Genomic DNA, 20342 nt, shown 5'->3' on the forward strand with positions numbered 1-20342 from the left:
TTCTCTTGAGTTTTCTCAATATAAGCAACCCTGTCAATGGTAGGTTGGAAGAACTTTTTCTTATCAATTTTCCAAACTTGTTCCTGTTTGATAAAGTTCTCCTGAATCTTGTGTAGCTCTGCATGAGTGTTGGAATGAAGACCTTGTAGATGTTTAGTACTCAATGCAGTGACTCTAAGCTGGGTTTTAAAATCATCAGAATGTAACATTTCATCAGCTTTAGTCAAGTGCTCATCAAGATGTAAAGCATTTGGAACACAGGAAACTGAGTTCCATTCCTTAGTCCACTCCTGACCTGCAGGAGTTTCACTCCAAGGTACTGGTGCATCCCTGATAACAAACTCCTTTACTAGTTCAGACTTAGGAAGAGTCAGTGGAGGAGTATGTCCTGAAGGACCTGCTTCATCAGCATCTACAGTTGTAGCAGCTTCACCAGTATCTCCAACATTTGCAGCATCAGAACTTAGAGAATCAGTATCTTCTGATAAGACAACTGTGTGAGTAGCAATGGAGGCTTCAACATCCTCTAATTGCTGATCTGATACTAAGTTCTGATCAACAGCCATATCCTGATGCTCACCTAAAATCTGATCATCAGCATCTTGATGCAGAGAAGGTGTTAGTGATAACTCAGGAGTTTGAACAGCATCAGTAACAGGTGTTGTGGAAGGATTATTTGCTGTTGGAGCTTCTAAGAAAAGTATTTCAGGCACAACCAGGTTCTGAATATCAATTTCAGCACTTGTGCCTGGATCAACAAGAGACATAGAAGGTGAATTAGCCTTGTCAGATACAGGTTCCTGAGATGAAGTTGATGGAGAAGAAGTGACTGGAGCAAATTCCTTGTCTTGTGAGATCAGAGATTCCTGATCCCCTTCCTTAGCTGCTTCCTCCTCATCATCTGAAACTGGCCTCTGTGCCCTCTGTTTCTTGTACTTCCTTGTTGATTTAGATTCCTTGGGAGTTTTAGGAACCGTCATACGTCTAAGCCTCTTGAGAAGCCTAGAACCCCCAATTGCAGAATCCTTCTGAGAAGTTGCCTTCTCAGCTTCATCTACCACAGGTTCTGAAGAGGGAATCTGATCCTCAGAATCTGATTCATCTCTCAAAGTAATCCTCCTCTTCTTCTGAGATGTTTGAGGAACAGTCTTTGTTCTCTTTGGCTTAGAGGATGTAGGCTTCACAGTAGGTGCTGAAGAAGAAGGTTGAGCAGTCTGTGAAGTGGAGAGATAGGATTTGAGATAAGTTCTGAGGGTAGGTTGAGTAGAATGAGAGGTAGGGACTGAGGTTGATGGATTTTGGTTATGGTGAGTTGGTTGATCATTTGAGTAAACAGATTTGTAAGTAGCAGGATCAGCATTTACCAGAATCTGTTTCACAGACTGAGGAATCTGTAATTGTCTCACCATTGATTTCTTTGTGTCAGCATTTATCAGGTCGTTAAAGTACCTTTTTGCAACCTTAAAAGGTGGGGTTTGAGTGCTGACTAACTGGGGTTCAGCAGTACAATACGTATAAATAAGTTGACAGAATCTAGCAAAATAAACAACATCTCGATCCTCTGTCATCCTATCCCCAATAAAACCAATTATTCCAGTTGCAAAATCAAAATGAGTTTGATGGATAATAGCATACCCGATGTGCTGACTCAGAATTGGGATGGCATCAAAATTTGAACACTTGTTGCCAAAAGCCTTGGTGATGCAATCGAAGAAGAAACTCCATTCTCTTCTGATATTAGCCCGTTTCAACTGTCCAAGTTTCGTCAGACTCTTTTCATATCCCAAATCAGTCATTAACCCCCGAAGTTCTGATTCCTCTGGTATAGAGAAGGTACAATCTTCTGGAAGATGTAATGCTCTTCGTACTGTACCAGGAGTGACTACATAGGAAGAATCACCCACTTGGAAAATAATACTGGGAGTTCCTCGTTTACCACCATCATCATAAACTCCAGTCCTCCAGAACCGCAGAACTTGTTGACTTGAAAATAATTCAGGCTGAGTTAAGGCGTACCCAACCTCACTATGTGCAAGAAGATCTTGCACAAAATGCAATTCAGATGGAGCTTCAGCATGATCAAGAATTGCAGCATAGTTGTTTGGAACAAACTTTGCTCCATCAATGATTAAATCCTTTGGTGCCATGTGAAAAAATATTGAAATTCAAGTATGCCTGTTAAGTGTTTGAGATAATGTCTGTATGAAAAACCAACGTGAGAAAGAATGAGAAAGAGAGTAAAAGTAAGAAGAGAGATAAAGTATAAAGAAAATAAAAGATTAAAGAAATCTTCTCTCTGTTGTTCTTATACTCTGAAAAAAAATGTTACCGTTGGACACCTGTCAGACATGCAGTAATAACGGATAGTTACTGGGCTCGAGAAAACAGGAATGATTACTTACCCAGTTGCCTTGTTTCAAGGAAAAACCATTTCAGTTATCAAGAGACACAGTTTTAATTCAAAATTGAAACCGTTAGCACTGATTGAATTATTTTTCACTGCAATATTAATATTATGAAAATGAAGCATGTTAAAAATGACCGAGATAATTTCGATGAATAAGTGCTGACAAAGAATCAGAACTTAAATAAAGACAAAATTTAAATGGTCATCAGAATATCAAGCAGGATTTAACAACACAGGATAAAATAACTCAGAGACAAAATCTTGAAGTAAAAACAGTTTCCATTAATATATCAAGTCAATACATATATGAAATAGAAATTACATCAATACAAGATTTTCCCTAAGCTTCTAATCCTAACGTCAACAGCTTTAGTCCTAGCTAAGAAGCCTGACAAAGTTGAGGATGAAGAAGAACAGGAAGAAGACGAGATTAAGTCATCTTCCTCTTCCTATCTTCGACAAACAAGATAGCGAGTCGAATGATTCGCTCTTGCTGACAGATACGACGAAGGTGAAGGTCTCTTCGAACGACCACCAGATCACGTTTGATAACCTCTGGAAATTGAATCCAGAGATTGTGAGGGATGTTGGTGATAGGGTAGGGAGTTGGAATTCCATTCAAAAAGATATGCACAGTCTCATCACCGTAATTGTAGAACCAACCAAATTCAGCCATTTGTGATAGTAAATGAAAAACAAGACTGAATTTGTGATATAAGTGTGATGAGAAGACTAATGTGAAGTGGCTGTGTATATAGGCAAGAGAATGCCAAGAGACGCAAAGATATTTAATGCTGACAGGTAGAATTAATTCTACCTCGTCTCCCTAGACTTTGAAAAAGAATAACAGTCATTGAAAAGAGAATGTGCACATGTAACAAGAGTGACCTATTCAAGGACGAGTGCCATTATGTTTTAACCATAGACTATTAATCTTCCACTTCAACATTTCGAAATTAATCTGAGACTGTTACCAAATTTTACTCACAGATAAGTCAAGTAAAGGGTTAGACTGAAAAATCAGAACTTAGACCTATACCAGAACTTAACAGTCATCAGAACATAATGTCTTAACTCGAAAAAGGAATGCCCATCTTAGTAAATCCTCATACAAGTTCTGAGTTATGAACGTCAGAATTTAATCATCAGAACGTGTAACTTAGAAATTGTCCTCAGAATTTGTGCAAAAATGACACAATGACTGTTTATCTAAAATAACATAGACCACCACATAAATTTCATCATTCATATGGAGTGATTAGTGTGTGCATTAAGCTAAATAACAGACAAAGAGTAAAGTCTGATTCACTTCAGTACATCTTAGAAATAAGTCATAATTAAAATTTTGCTAAAGAGCTGTCATTATCCTGAAACCTACTGATAAATGAGTTCATGCATGAGTCCACCTCAACTGTTGTTGTGCTAATTTTATGCATCTTTTGAAATTCTATTTTACAGTGGCTTCTCAGTGTAAGTGAGTCACGACTGTTTATCAGAATTTATGCTATTATCAGAGTATTTCTCCAGTAATCATAGAGTGTGAAAAGTCACCAAGAAAATATTTTGCTTTTCTAATGCATATTTACTTAATACCAGCAATGCACTTGGGTCGTCCCATTCACATTTTTACTCTAGATCTCAAAGGAGTACCTGATATTATTCTTTGATCTTTTTCTTCTTCTTTTGATAAGTGAGGTTTATCAGCACTTAATACATTCAGCAGTTTTACTAGAATCAGAACTTAAACAGATGAGTAGCATTATTCTAATTTGGGACTTAGTAGTAAGATGAATAAAGTAAACTAAACTAAGCTCAAGTATCAGAATTTGCTTGTGTCATAAGATTTCCACAGAAATAATTACTTCTTTCATGGGATCATTTGTTTATTGAAGACTAGTAGATCAGTATCTAGCACAGCTATCCTCATAGGATTGAATAGTTACTGAAATAGACATATCACTTATCAGAGTTTAGAAACATATATCAGACAACCGTCAGTACTTAAAGACATTTATCAATTAATGCACAGAATATATAAAGAGATTAATTCTGTAAATACTGATCATAAAGTCTGATAACATAGAACAAGTTTAAGCAGATTTAGAGAAAGAACCTGAAATCATTCCAAGTTCATTTACCAATTTTGAAAAGGTAGCTTCACACAGTGGTTTTGTGAAGATATCTGCTACTTGTTGATCTGTGGGAACAAAATGCAATTCCACTGTACCTTCATCCACATGTTCCCTGATGAAATGGTACCTGATGCTGATGTGCTTTGTCATAGAGTGTTGAACTGGATTACCTGTCATAGCAATAGCACTTTGATTATCACAGTAAATAGGGATTTTGAAATATGTTAACCCATAATCCAGTAACTGATTCTTCATCCAGAGAATCTGTGCACAGCAGCTTCCTGCAGCAATATACTCTGCTTCTGCAGTTGATGTGGAAATTGACTTTTGTTTCTTGCTGTACCAAGAAACCAACCTGCCTCCAAGAAATTGGCAGCTTCCAATTATCAAATCAGGTGTATGTGATTTTGTCCACTTCCTTGCAGATGGAAGATTTTCTCTAGAACTGGATGCTCCCCCATGATTCATGCTGTCTTCGGTTTCATTTTCTGATGCTCCCCCTGAAACTATGCTCTCTGAGTTGGATCCTTCAGTATTTAGATTTTCAGTACTGTCAGTACTTGGCTTATCAGAACTTGACGAATCAGAATTTGAAGAGCCAGATGTATGTTCTGATGCTTCTTGAGATGTGATAATATCTTGAGTATGCTCCCCCTGCATTGGTGCATCTTCCTTTGACGTAGTCACCACAGTTTCAATAACATCAGAGTTTAATCCATCAGAATTTACAGTATCAGGACTTAGACTGTCAGGACTTGAGGTATCAGAATATGAATCTTCATTTTCAAATCTCAGCTGATCATGATCAATGCAATCTTCAAGTCCAGTGATCTTCTTGTCATCAAAAGAGACATTGATAGATTCCATGACCACTTTTGTTCTCAAATTATAGACTCTGAAGGCTTTTGTAGAAAGTGGATATCCCACAAAGATTCCCTCATCAGCTTTTAGATCAAACTTGGATAGCTGTTCAGGATGAGTCTTGAGAACAAAACACTTACATCCAAATACATGAAAGTATTTGAGATTTGGCTTCTTGTTCTTCACCATCTCATATGGTGTTTTTCCATGCTTGTTAATGAGTGTTGCATTTTGAGTAAAACAAGCAGTCTGCACAGCTTCAGCCCAGAAATAGGTTGGAAGCTTTGCTTCTTCAAGCATTGTTCGTGCAGCTTCAATGAGAGTTCTATTCTTCCTTTCAACAACTCCATTTTGCTGTGGAGTTCCAGGAGCAGAAAATTCCTGCTTTATTCCATGATTTTTGCAGAACTCTTCCATTATCAGATTCTTGAATTCAGTGCCATTATCACTCCTCAAAATTTTCACAGAATCTTTGATCAATTTATCCAGATGTTTGACATGATCAATCAGGATAGATGCAGTTTCACTTTTTGTGTGCAAGAAATACACCCATGTGTATCTGGTGAACTCATCTACTATGACCAATGCATGTTTCTTCTTTGCAATAGACATGACATTCACTGGACCAAATAGATCAACATGAAGTAGATAATAAGGCTCAAGAATTGATGATTCAGTCTTGCTCTTGAACGAAGATTTTCTTTGTTTAGCCTTCTGACATGAGTCACAAAGACCATCAGGAACAAACACTGATTTTGGCAGTCCTCTCACAAGATCTTTCTTGATCAGTTCATTTATCTTGTTGAAGTTTAAATGAGAGAGTTTCTTGTGCCAATTCCAGCTTTCTTCAGTTGAGGCTCTACTTACTAAACAGATTGCAGAACCATCAGAACTTGTTGAAAGCTTAGCTTCATAAATGTTACCACGCCTGAATCCCTTCAGACCAATTTTTCCTTTAGATTTACTAACTATTTCACAATGTTCTGCAAAGAAATCAACATGATAACCTCTGTCACAGATTTGACTTATACTCAGTAAGTTGTGTTTAAGTCCTGAGACCAGAGCTACATCTTTAATGATGACATTCCCAAGATTGATATTGCCATATCCCAAAGTTTTTCCAATGTTGCCATCTCCATAAGAAACACTTGGGCCAGCTTTCTCCACAAAGTCTGATAGCAGGGCCTTATTTCCAGTCATATGTCCTGAACATCCACTGTCCAGAACTAAAATATTTTTCTTGTTGCCCTGCAATCAAAAAGACCACTAATTATTAGTTTTAAGGACCCAGACTTGCTTGGATCCTTTGGCCTTTTTAGGTTTGTTAACATTTGCAGCGGATTTAGCATCAGATTTTATGTTAACAGTTTTCTCATCAGAACTTTTACTACCAGACTTTGAATCAGAACTTACACTAGAAGGAACAACAGAAACTTTCTTTAAAGAAGGTTTTATTTGATAATAATCATAGTACAAACTATGATATTCCTTACAAGTATAAATGGAATGCCATAAACTACCACAATGAAAACAAGGATTTTGTGGTTTGTATCTAACAGACTGACTCTTAACTCCTGACTTTGTAGATAAGGAGTTAATATTCTTATTCTTCCTGCAAAAAGAAGCCAGATGGTTAGAACTTCCACAGTTATGACATGCTTTCCTAGGAGCATCAGGAACAGATTTATAGTTATTGCTTTTATTCACACCTTCCTTTCCATTCCTGTTTTTCCTAGGTGATTTTACCTTGTTTGCATTCTTAACATCTTTCAGCTTATGCTTAAGCTGCTTCTTTGTCATTAAGCCTATGTTGACTTCAGCTGTCTTTTCCTGTTTTAGTTTGTCAGAAGCTAATTCCTTTTTAACTTCTGATTTCTCATTTTCAGATTTTTCAGTTACAAACTTAACAGGTTTTAACTTCGGCTTTTGCTTATCAACAGGCTTAATTTCTACAGTTCCTTTTTCATTTTTATTTTCTCCATAACCTAAGCCCTCTTTCCAGTTTCCACTGCTTAGCAAATTTTGAGTTGTTTTGCTAGAGTTAGTCCAAGTTCTGATAATCTCTCTCTCCTTTTCTAACTCAGTTTTTAGAGATTCATTCATTTTTAGCACTTCATCCCTAACATAAAAAGCATCATCTCTATCCTGCTGAGTTTGATGGAACATGACTAACTCTTTTTCTAAGAAATCATTTCTTTTCCTAAAAGCAAGATTTTCAGAAGTTAATCTTTCACATGTTAAAGTTTGATCTCTATAACTAACAAACATGGTTTTAAGATATCTTCTCAACTCATTAATATCATCAGTATGAAAAGCATAAGTAGTCTGAGGTACCTTTGTTTCAGCAGCTTCAGAACTGCTCTCAGAACTTGATTTATCAGCATTTGCCATCAATGCATAGTTCTCCTCACTTTCAGAGTCTGAGGTGTCTGTCCAGCTTTTCTGCTTTGTGATAAGAGCTTTGCCTTTGTCACTCTTGGTCTTCTTGCAATCAGGAGATATGTGGCCTTTCTCACCACAATTATAACATTTAACATTAGCGTAATCTCCTCTGTCAGACTTTCCTCCTCTTCCTTCAGATCTTTTGAAATTCTTCTTATCAGAACTTATGCCTTTTCTGGAAAACTTCTTTCCCTTCCTGAACTTCCTGTATGCAATCTTTGTGATTCCTTTCACCATAAGAGCACACAGCTTCATCATCTCCTCATCAGCATCAGTTTCAGGCAAGCTTTCAGAATCTGAGTCATCATCACTCTCAGAACTTGATGACTCAGTATCAGATTTTATGATAAGAGCTTTACCCTTGTCTTTCTTTGAGGAAGGTGATTTGGGGGATTCCTCTTCAGCCTTGAGAGCAACTGTCCTTGACTTTCCTCCTTTCCTCTTGCTTCTTTGTTCCATCTCAAGTTCATGAGTCTTGAGCATTCCATAGATTTCATCAAGAGTTGTTTCATCAAGATTGTAGTTGTCTCTTATTGTTGTTGCCTTCAAATCCCAACATTCAGGAAGAGCTAACAGGAATTTAAGGTTTGTATCTTCAAGATCATACTCCTTATTAACCAACGACAAGTCATTCAAGAGTTTGACAAATCTATCATATACATCAGTCAATGACTCATTAGTCCTAGAGTCAAAGTGTTCATACTCTTGAGTGAGTATCGTCTTCCTGTTCTTCTTAACTGTTTCAGTTCCTTGACACCTTGTCTCCAGTGCATCCCATATCTCCTTAGCAGTCTTGCAGTTGATTACCCTGTTTGACATTACATTATCAATGGCACTATGCAATAAGTGTCGTACCTTGGCATCCTTAGCAATAGATGCTATATCTTCAGCAGTGTAATCACTCTTTTCCTTTGGTACGGTCATTGCTGCTTCACCTGCAACTACAACAGCGAGCTTGGTAGGTTTGTGAGGCCCTTCCTTGATTCTATCAAGGTATTCTGGATCTGTTGCTTCCAGAAACATGGTCATCCTTACCTTCCATATGGGATATTCAGATGGTCTCAATATGGGAACTCTGATAGTCTCATATCGACAATGAGTTGATGTCTTTGATGATTCCTCAGTTTTGGTAGGCTTAGTTGGAGTTTCTGTGTCAGACATGATTGTGTTTGGATCTTTAACTGTATGTGTGTTAACAGAAGGCTCTGATACCACTTGTTAGGTCACACTTTCACTGTAGAGAGGGTGAATACAGTGTTTATTACAATCAAATCAAACTTCAAGAACTTATGTAACAGAAAACAAACTTTATTTAAACAATAAACTCTGTTACAATCTGGAACTGTTATCTCTCAGTGATGAACAAAATATCACGAGAGCTGCTAGGGTTATAGTAAATAATATTCTCGATAATGATAACACTTATAGTGTAAACCCTATGTCTGTGTTTATATACTACACAGTTACAAGATAATCGCTAATTGATATGGAATATAATTCTGCTTCCTAAAATATATCAATCAGATATCTTCTATTCCAAGTATTCCATTCTTCACGGAATTCCTTCTTCATGCATATCTCTTCTTATGTTTATCTTGATCTTCTTAACTTTAATCAGCTACTGTCCTTATCTGATCGTCCTTCAGCACTTAAGTTCTGATATCTATCTCTTGATGACATAAGTACTGATATCCCTTAAGTTCTGACTTCCAGTATAAGTACTGATCAGTTAAGTACTGATTTGTTCTGTTCAAATAAGATCTAAACATAAAACATATTAGCCATGACATTATCAAATATATCTAACAGAACAGTGACAGGCTCTAGGTATCTGGCTTGCAGTGTGAAAGCAAGGATTTGGGGGATAAAACGGGGTTACAACCAAACGGGGCAATATAACGGGGTTATGTAACTTTATTATTTTATTGTTAGGACAAACATACTGTATAGTTATTCTAAAAAAAACATACTGTATAGTTCAATAAGATTATATTTTAACTGAATATATATTACTATAGTATAAAGCAGTACTCTCAAAACAAATTTCAATGTTAGATCAATTATTTATTTATGATTAAATATAAATGCGTAGTTGTAATTAATATTTGAAAGTATTTTTTTTTCAGTTTATTTATTCATGTACTTTATTTTGTATCGTTATTAGCAAATTACGGTCACACGTACATTTGTTGGAAATATAAAGTATCTTAGTGAAAAAAAGCACATTGACATATACATTCATATGTGATAACCAAGTATAACAACAAAATTCGTTAAAATTTGCTAAAAACGTATATAAAAATAACAAAATCTACAAATTCAAGGGTATGTGATCATATAATTAACGAAATAATGTAATTTTATCATTAATAAAGTGGAACTTTACACTTAAAAAACATATATATCTTAAATATTTAATATTTTATACAAAAAATAACAAAAGGGACAAATATTAAATAAATTTCCGAAAAAAGTTAGCATTCATAAATAAACATTTTTAAAATTCTGAACTATAATAATAATTAATAATTATATCAATAAACAGGCATCACCGGATTAGTCATGTTATATATAGTTAAATTATTTTCCACTTGAATATATGGAAAAGTATTGAAGACCATAAACTAAATTTAAATTATATATCGTATCATTACAAATAATGAGATATTATAATCAGTCCCTAAAACAATGGTTATAAAGTACGTATTCAATAAAATAATATAAAGGCAAGTACAATTATATAAATACAGATATTGTAATTATATAAGGTAATACAATATTACATTGATAATATATTGACATTAAAGATACTCAATAATTGAAATATGGTTTTTCAATATTTTTTAATTTTTTAAATTTTTAATTAGAAAGTTAAATGAAAATTAAAATATCTATTGTATCATTACAGATAATTAGTTCGGTTTCAGATCGGATCAATATTGGATCGGGTCTATATTCAGATTATGATATATTTGAAGATTATATGAATCGGATCAGATGTTATTCGAAACGGGTCTAATTCAAATTAAAATCGGGAAAAAATTGGATTAAGATCGGACAAAATTCTGTTGGGATTAAATTCGGTTCAGATATTTTCGGATGCTAACTTATTTATTTTTTCAAGTTTTGAGATTTTAAAAATATATATTTTATCTAATTTAGTATTTTTAATATAATTTAATGTACTTTTACAAAAAAAATGATTAAATAAGTATGTTATCATACACATAAAATTGTTTAAAGTATAAATTTTGCTTATTTCAGGTCATATTCAGTTCGGGTATTTTTTGGATCAGTTTAAATTGGTTCTTGGATAATTACCGGATTATATGATTCAAATCTCGGATCGGATTTCGGTTTCATGAATTTCGGCTTGGTTGTTCAGATCTAGAACAATTTTGCCAGGTCTATTTACATATAGTAATACAATTCGGTCCTTCTCAAAATAACCATAACACGAGTTTTAAATTATATTTTCAATACAATTATATCAAGCTAGTAAAACTATAGTATGCTAGATGGTGTCATATTTAAGCTCCATAACAGATACTCGCTCCGTCCTTTGCGATTGTTTGTATTTTTTAGAGCTCGGCCGACACGCTTTTTAAGGTGTATATAAATTAGAGTTCTTTTTTTTACAATTTTGATTTTTTAAATAAAAATTGAAACTTTCAACTTTTTCTCGAAAAAGGAAAATAATAAAAAGTATAATTTTTATATAAGTTAATTTTTATGTATATTAAAATACGTGTTGGACAGTTAATCGGAACCGTAACAAATTGGAATAGACCGAGGGAGTAGAAAAAACTCATGTATAACAATATGTTTCTCCTTTTTATGTAAATATAAAAATATTTAAGTAAACAATTTTAAAAAAATTATCATTGAAAAAAGCAGATCCTTGCGAATTTTATTCTTGAATTGCATATATTACGTAGTTAAATAGTTATGTTTTAAATATATTTTTAAAATAACATCTGTTATCAATTATCATACAAAACTAATTCGTAACTTGAATATAAAATAAGTTTATTATTTAATAACGAATCATGAATTATATAATCACCTAAAACCAAAATAAGTAAAACCTAATTATTAATTACAAAAAAATATATAGTGGATACTTGGCTAAAAAGGGGAAAAAAACAAATTGTTAGAGAGCAAAACAGTAGAGTGAATTACTGAGGAGAAGTGAGATTCTGAATCAAGAAGAACAATAAAAAACCAACATCAGACATAAACATGTATGCAATTTCGTTTCTTCTGATCTATATACATTGATTTATAGACTATATTGAATGAAGTGTTTGTAGAAGTTGTGTTTTGAATGACATGAACTCTTCATCATATTATTCTTCATTGAAGTATTAGATTCAATATGAACTTGTAATTAGTAGCCTAATCGATTGTTCATTATCATAAACTACAGATAACAGACAATGTCGAGTTCAATTCCAATGTACTCAAATACAGGTGCACAGATCTCCATAAATTAGCATGATATTCTATTTACATGTAATGTTTTTCGTTATATATGTCATATATCTGCTTCAGTACTTTAATTAAACGATTATCATTGATAGGTGAACAATCAGATAGCGGATTTCAGTTTACTTATCAATGTAAAAGAGGTATCTTGATAACTGGTGCTCCTGTAAGTAAATCACAATTTGGTTAAGGGTTTACATCTTATAGTGAATTATAAATTGATATAGACAACTTTTTTATTTTGTAGGCAATACCTTCTTCACTTGCACAAAGGTTTGACACTAATATCCCGAGAACAATAACCTTTGGTTTGAAAAATGGCGAGATTTACACAGGAACTTACACCAGAAGTGATGAGAGACTTGGTGGACTAATGCCATTAATAAGGAAAAACTATATACAACCTTATGATAAGGTCACTTTCTATCATACAGGAGCATGACATTTTACACTTGAAATTGTTGATAGCGACGACATTGAGAGATTTATGACTAATGGCAAGAACCGCCTAAAACCATGTCTTATTTGTTATATTTTTTATAAACATGTTTATAATATGTTTTGATGGTTATATGATGAAATTATAAATTCCATGATGAAATAGGAAATCGCTTGGTGGATATGGAAGCTGTAATTGAAGAAGGTGCTCATGTTCAATTCATATCAATTATGAAGCCATATAATGTGGATAATAGCTCACACGGAGTGGTACAATCTCAAATTACTTACAAAACTAATAATTTGTGACATTCCTAAAGAAATTCATCCATTCCATCATGCGTTCAAAGCTGGTGATGGGGTAATATTGGTCAGAAATGCAAAAAGCTAGAAAGTTGGCATTGTCCTTTCTAATGGGGTGCCGAGATTTTCAGTAGGATGAAACAAATTAAGCAGCAATAACAAACTAAAGGTTGCGGACATATTGATTTTTAATTTCTCAGACAATGTTGATGATTTTGTATTCAATGTTGAAGTTTAGAACTACAAACATTACAATCATGTCATTAAACCACCTGAAATTTTTGTTTGAAGGAATATTCATGGCTTGATGCCTTAAACTTTGATGTTGTTTTGTGAATTAATATGCTATATTTGATTTAATGCTAATGATTTGTAGACTCAAAGGTATTGATCAACATGAACCTAATGACTGGTTGGGTTTAAATGCGACGATAAGGCCTGAATATGCAGACTACATGTATCATGAGGCTACCGCCATATTTAAATAGTTCTTTTATTAGTCTTCTTAAGCTGTTATATATCTGTGAAACTGTAAGCATGCTACTTGTTTACGATAATATAAATTACATTAAAAATCGACATAATAAACTTAGAATAACAAATATAATTTCAATAGATTCCATGATTACCATAATAAATTATTTATTATTGTAAATAAATACCTACATATATTATAGTCACTCATCCTTCTGCTGATCTTTAACAAAAGGTTGAAATCATTTATTCAAAATTGCAAATACCTACATATAACACAATACAATAATATGGAAAATTAAATAATTAAGTAAACAAAAGAGAAATTAGCATAAATAAATATAGTAGTATGTATACCGATTTCTCACTATTTCCACCTTTAGAATGTCAGGATTTACATAAATTACAGAAAAGGGCAGGTTTGTGATGAAAGCACGTCCTGTATAAATAAAGTATGTATTAATTATAATCATTTTCTTATAACCTGAATGACAACAAATAAGTGTATATACCAATAGAAGCATACAAATAAATACCAGAAATTATTTCTTGTCTAAAGAGTGATAGTATAACAACTATCGATTGTTGAATATCATGGTAAAATAATTCATTCGCCTCTTTGGCTAAATCTCCCAAAAATTTTACTTCAACTTTGGACATGCCATCACTAACATAGAAATTCAGGCATTTGGTTTCGCCATAAACCGTTTGTACAGTCGTAGAGTGGATCTCTTGGTACACAACTCCGATTATATCTAAAATACAAAAAAATATACCAAGTTTTTTACTAATAACAAATGTATTTCGTTGTACGTAAAAAACATGTGTAAGAAAATATCAATTTACTTTAATCAAATGATATTCTGAAAATAACGTTGGTGACATACCTGATGCGGCAAGAGGAGAGTCATCAAGACCATCATGAGAATAATTATTTCCAACATTATTAGTAAAGTTTTGTAAGCTCACAAAATGATACTTTTGTAATGAAACACTCCAATCATCACCGATGACATGTTTTACTATAGTTGACTGTGAAAAGTATATTTTAGTCGGTGAGGAATTTTCACTTGCTATTTTCAGACCTCGTACGCATCGAAAGTGTACTATTTCGTATATATTTCCTTCGGCAAAGGTTTGTGAAAATACACTTAGTAACTCCAAAGGGATAAAAGAATGCAATTGTACATTCTGAAATAGTAACATTGTCACAACTAAGACTAAAATGTGTAAATAATCGACTTTTCAATAAATATATTTTCATAAATTTAGATCTTACATTTCTGTCAAGAAGAATCAAATTTAATCCTTCTGTACTATTTAAATGTTGCCAAAGGTACGTACTTTAACCTGCCAATCACTTGTTGTATGATCAAGAGATGATAGACAACTGAAAGTAACTCCTATAAAACAAACACATCAGAGATGATATGTTAGTCATCTTTGTATTTCTTATCAATTGTGACATGTAATCGGTACTACTCATACACATAGCATTAACATCGATGTAATAAATTCAAACATGATTGTCATACTCACCCTCGGACATGGTTTGTGATAGTGGGATATCGAAGGATTAAGTGTTCAATACATTATGGTTTTATATATGTTGATTATGAGTAATAGAGGTAATATGAACGTGTATGGACACAAAGATTTTGAAGTGTAATAAGAGAAATGATTGATTTTTGTTACAATTATAAAGATTGCCAACTACTATAAATTAAATAGGTATTATATCTCTTAAAATTTATAAAAAAAATCAAATAATTATGTTATATGAATACACAAATGATACTGTTGATCACGATGAACAATGAAATTTCGTTAAAAATGGAAAAACGGATATATCCCAATCTTCTTGATGAAATAGGAGACAACTATATAATACATATCTGATTGACATTATTCCATATATGGATAAGTTCAAAATGGAAACATTAAGATGTAAGTTATTACATCTGCTTAGGTAACTTCATACAAATAAAAGTTGTTATTAGTAACAGATATGGACATGGATTATATCAGGTAAAATCAAACGTTAAATTTGTGTACAAATAATCTGTATAGAGGAAGAAAAGCCAAAGTTGAATTTAAATAAGATCAAATATCGTCAGGCTTTGGTAAATTATAGAATACTTCCTCATATACAACATTAGACGTAACGTTTGAATAACATCCAGTATCATCTAATATCAGAATATGAAGTCCTTCTGGAGAAGTTACTCTTGAAACAGCTACATACAGTTGACCATGAGAGAACACTGATCTCGGTAAATAAAATCCAACAGTATCGAGGGACTATCCTTGGCTTTTGTTAATGGTCATGGCAAAACAGAGTTGCAAGGGAAATTGAGTTCTTTTGAATTCAAATGGCCATTTGGTGTCGGTTGGAACCATGTCAATTCTTGGTATAAGGTGTTTTGATCCAACATTGGAACCGCATAGAATCTCACATTCTACAGATTTTTTTTTGCATGCAGTGAATATCATTCGTGTACCATTACATAAACCAAGACTCTGATTCAAATTCCGCATTAACATCACGGTACAACCAACCTTGATCTGTAACTGATGCTTTGGCAAGCACGACATGTTAATTGAATTCAAGTATTCTACTGGAAAGGCAGTATCAAAATCATTATCCTCCCCTCCATTGCCATATATGGAATCCTGACTGAAATAGGTATGAGTTTTACCTGGAATTTTCTCAATCACAAAGTCATTTATATCATCCACCAGACTGTTTGTAGGAGTAAGGATTGCTCTGGATCTAAGATAATCGTAAGAAGACATGTTCGATAGAAAATCTGGATAGGTTATGTCAAATAAAGACTGAATTGGATTATCTGTTCCGTGAACAATAAACTGTTCTGGAATTTCAAAATCTACCAAACCATCATCTCCAGGATTCTCAGTAATGTTATGGACCTTGCCATCTCCAATGGCAAGCTACCATTTAGCAAATTCAGCAGTTATCTTGTTGCGCTTATCTGAAAGTCCCAAATGAAGTCTCATGTTCTGACGTAAGGTGAAGACTTTACAGAAATCCCACATCTTTGATCGATTCAGTGTTGATCAAATGGTCTCTCCTCGGGAAGTTTTTGGGATAACCGGTAGTGTTTGGCGATAATCTCCACCAAATACAACAGTTATTCCACCAAATGGCCTTGATGATCTACTGGGATCAATAGGAGCCATAATATCTCTTAAACATTTATCAACACTCTCAATACCATGTCGATGTTGCATGGGTGCTTCATCCCAAATGATTAAACTTGTGTTTTGTAATAGTTCAGCAAGATCTGTACCATGCTTTATTCCAACTATAGAGCATTGGTCTACAATGATAGGTATATGAAAGCGTGAGTGAGCCGTCCTACCACCATCTAGCAAAACAGCTACAATTCCTGATGAGGATACTGGCAAAACAATTTTACACTCAGAATGAAGGCGACGTAGAAGTGTCTGCCAAACAAATGTTTTCCCATATCCGCCACTTCCATAGCCAAAGAATTGTTCGCCTTTGTTAGAATTTACACTTTCAACAACAGCCTCATACACTTCCTTTTGCTCTCTATTCAACTTGATATAATTCTCATCATGTTGCCTTTTCATTTGCTCTGTATTGTAACCTGTTTCTTCAGCAATTAAACCATTGCCACTGTTGTCCCGAAAGACTTCTGGAGGATAAGGCATTGTCGGGAAATCTTTTAAGCTCTTTCCAATATCATTCAGAAGTTTTTCAATTTCTGTAAGAATAATTATAAAATAGTTTAACATTTTTAGTCAAATTATATATTCAAGATCTGTAATTATGGAAAATACAGATTTTTTTATACTCCGTTCATCACAAACAAAAAATGACTAAAGAGTAGAAAGAGATATCAGTATTAAGAATGAATGCCAAATTTAAAGATAGTCATACCCGCAAGAGCAAAATTTTGAATGTCATAGTCTGGGAGTTGTAAATTCCCATTACGACATTCTTTACGTTTTAGGAGGATGATATCGTCAGACATACATTTCCACTGAGCATTCCATAAAAACAGCGGATCAGAGATTGAGCAATATGCCAAAATGTTAACAAACATTTCACGTAGCTGTTTCGCAAAAGATGAGTGTGAATTCTCAACCATTGCTTCATGCCATTGACTACCATTCTGAAGAAGCCCCATAGCAGCACATGCTTCCTTGAAACTTTCAACAAAATGACCTTCAACCGTCATTAGCTCGTCAAATGAAGTACAACCTTTTCTCTGTATAAGTAACATGCGGAGATACAACAAATCATCGCCAGTAGCATGTACTTCTGTTAATATGCCAACTACATTACCTCTTTGGCGAGGTCTCCATTTACACTCTCGGGGTAGCCACGTAAAATGCGTAGGAAATTCAGCATAGGTAAAATCTCGAGCGGCCGGAAATTCTTTATTAGCTTCAAACCAAGCCTCAAGTTTTGTCCTTTTACTATTAGCTTGCTGAACAACTTCAGATAGTGTTGTACATGTTCTAAAACTGACGTACTTGTTGCCAGGTAAATGAATAGGTAATCTATCAACAGATGGCCACCGAGAATGTACATCAAAACCAAATATTTTCCATGCTGCTTCAGAGGCACAAACATAACGACCATCAAGATATTGATTTACTTCATTTAAACATGATTGCTTCTTCAATACACTACTATCAGGCATTGATTTGTGTTTTTAGGACCATAATAGCAGTATCATGACCTTTAATACAATACTTGAATAGATACTTAAGGGACCGAGCACTGTTACATACCTCGAGATTTATATGGCATTGAAAAAGAACCAATAAGTCTCTATTAAATGGAACAACAAATCTATTGTCCAAAAACACCTTTCTTTTTTATACTTCTGCCAGTGTTGCGTCTGCGATGAATGGGAAAACCACAATCATCAATATACATGTTACCATTGAACCTGCAATGAATGTACCGATATTTCATGGTAAAAAATAATCCAATTCTGTATAGAATTACATGGCAACGATCCTAAATATATTAATATGATGTTGGTTTAAATTGATTAATTTAAACCATGTAAATATAAAAAATCTCTGTTTATAACATTGTATGATACCTCTTAGGAAAGTGTCTTATACATCTTCATTTAACCATGCAAGGTGAATAGGTGTTTTCAACTCCACAGGGCCCATGAATCATGTAATTGCTGACAGCTGCATAACCAACATGATCTGTATCTTTTTTAGGTATTTTAGCACCGACCAGAGCATCTATTTGAGCAACTGTTTTGGACCTGGAATCCGGGTGTAGCCAAATCAACATATGCATGTGTGGAAGACCCCGATTCTGAAATTCTATTACATGTATAACTGTATAATGCGTTAGAATTAAATGCTCAGAGTAAAGAGTTTCTAAACTATCATAAGAGGAAAGGTTAATAAAAAAATACCTCCTATACATTTTCCAAAGTAGTTTTTCTTCTTTATCAAATGCATTAGTTGATCCAACTTGAGTTTAAAAACTCTGGACACTATGTCAGGTGCATCTTACACATCAACACCCGGTAAAGATTTCATCATCTCGGTTATTTCAGGCCACTTTGTATTACATGTCATTGTCAGGAAAAAAGAAGGGTGTCCAATAGCCCTACATAACGCAAGTGCATCCTTAAAATGTAGTGACATATACCTTTGTGAACCTGTGAAGGATGCAGGTAATACAACAGCTTTCCCAATATAATTGGGATCATGATCACCTTTACGCAAAGCATCTCAAATGGAAGTATACAGATCCGACCTTATAGTTGTTTGGTGAATAGTAACCCAATCCAACCGATATTGTTCAATTGCACAAAAGGCATCAACGACATACTGTTGCCACAAATGACCTGATAAATGCAGAGTCAACCCTAACACATAAAAAAATGATTTAGATAATGTGGTATATGACAAATTCTGATCAATTTGATGAAGCTAGTAAACATATCCTGAAAAAAACTTTTCATATGAGAGGTTACAATATACCTTCAGAAAGGCGAATCATCAACTTATAGCAATAATATTCTTTCATGGAAACATATTCTCGATATTTCTTTTCAAAATCATTATCATCGGGATTTATATCGGCTGATTTCGAAATTTTGTTTTATTCAATGGAATCTTTGTATGAAAACCTTCATCTGCATGGGGGAACAAAAGTGGATACCGGAGCTGCATAAAAAAATGTCAGTTTCCCAAACCCTCTGAAGCAATTTTGTACGCGTCTCCACAATTGTATCCCGAAAACCTAATGAATCTTCATTAGTACTTACTATCAGACCTCCAACCTCATCTGTAGGTCCAATTATATTAGGACGACCACTCACTAATTAAGAAGATAAGAGAACCAATCTAAACTCATCCTGTTCATTGTCTTTGAATCGCTCATGTGCATTATGAAATTGCCTAACCAATTCATTATGCTAATTTATCCATCAAAGCTTCAACAATGCTCTCGTCAATTTCATCTCTGCATCCACCAATTAGATTCATTCTATTCTCCAGTTCATTTTCAGTATCATAGATGTATAATTGACAAAATTTGGGAGATTCACCATCTACTGGAAGCATACTACCAAGAAGGTGAAGATTTTGACCTTTGACCTTAAAGCAATAGGGTGTTCCTCCATTGTTAATTCTGTGATCTATTTTACCACCACTGGAACACATCGCAAATAATGAATTTTAAAGACGATGGTTTAACTTGAAGTGGATTGTCCTGTCACTTCCATAGAGTAATGATCTTAGTGGCTCAGGAGGATGTTTCA

The 20342-nt window shown here is 34.0% G+C and overlaps 1 protein-coding gene across 1 annotated transcript; it reads right to left on the minus strand.

The window, feature by feature from the left end:
- Positions 1-13795: 13795 nt before the first annotated feature.
- On the minus strand, positions 13796-18242 carry LOC141665870 (uncharacterized). The gene is made up of 7 exons (XM_074471853.1): positions 17474-18242; positions 16660-17297; positions 16105-16497; positions 14433-14736; positions 14082-14300; positions 13903-13984; positions 13796-13811 (listed from the first exon to the last, which is right to left on the minus strand). The coding sequence occupies exons 1-7, from the start codon at positions 18240-18242 to the stop codon at positions 13796-13798; spliced, it is 2421 nt and encodes an 806-aa protein (XP_074327954.1).
- Between the last annotated feature and the right edge of the window lie 2100 nt (positions 18243-20342).

This window comes from Apium graveolens, chromosome 6 (assembly GCF_009905375.1).
Source record: "Apium graveolens cultivar Ventura chromosome 6, ASM990537v1, whole genome shotgun sequence".
NCBI classification, from domain to species: Eukaryota; Viridiplantae; Streptophyta; class Magnoliopsida; order Apiales; family Apiaceae; genus Apium; species Apium graveolens.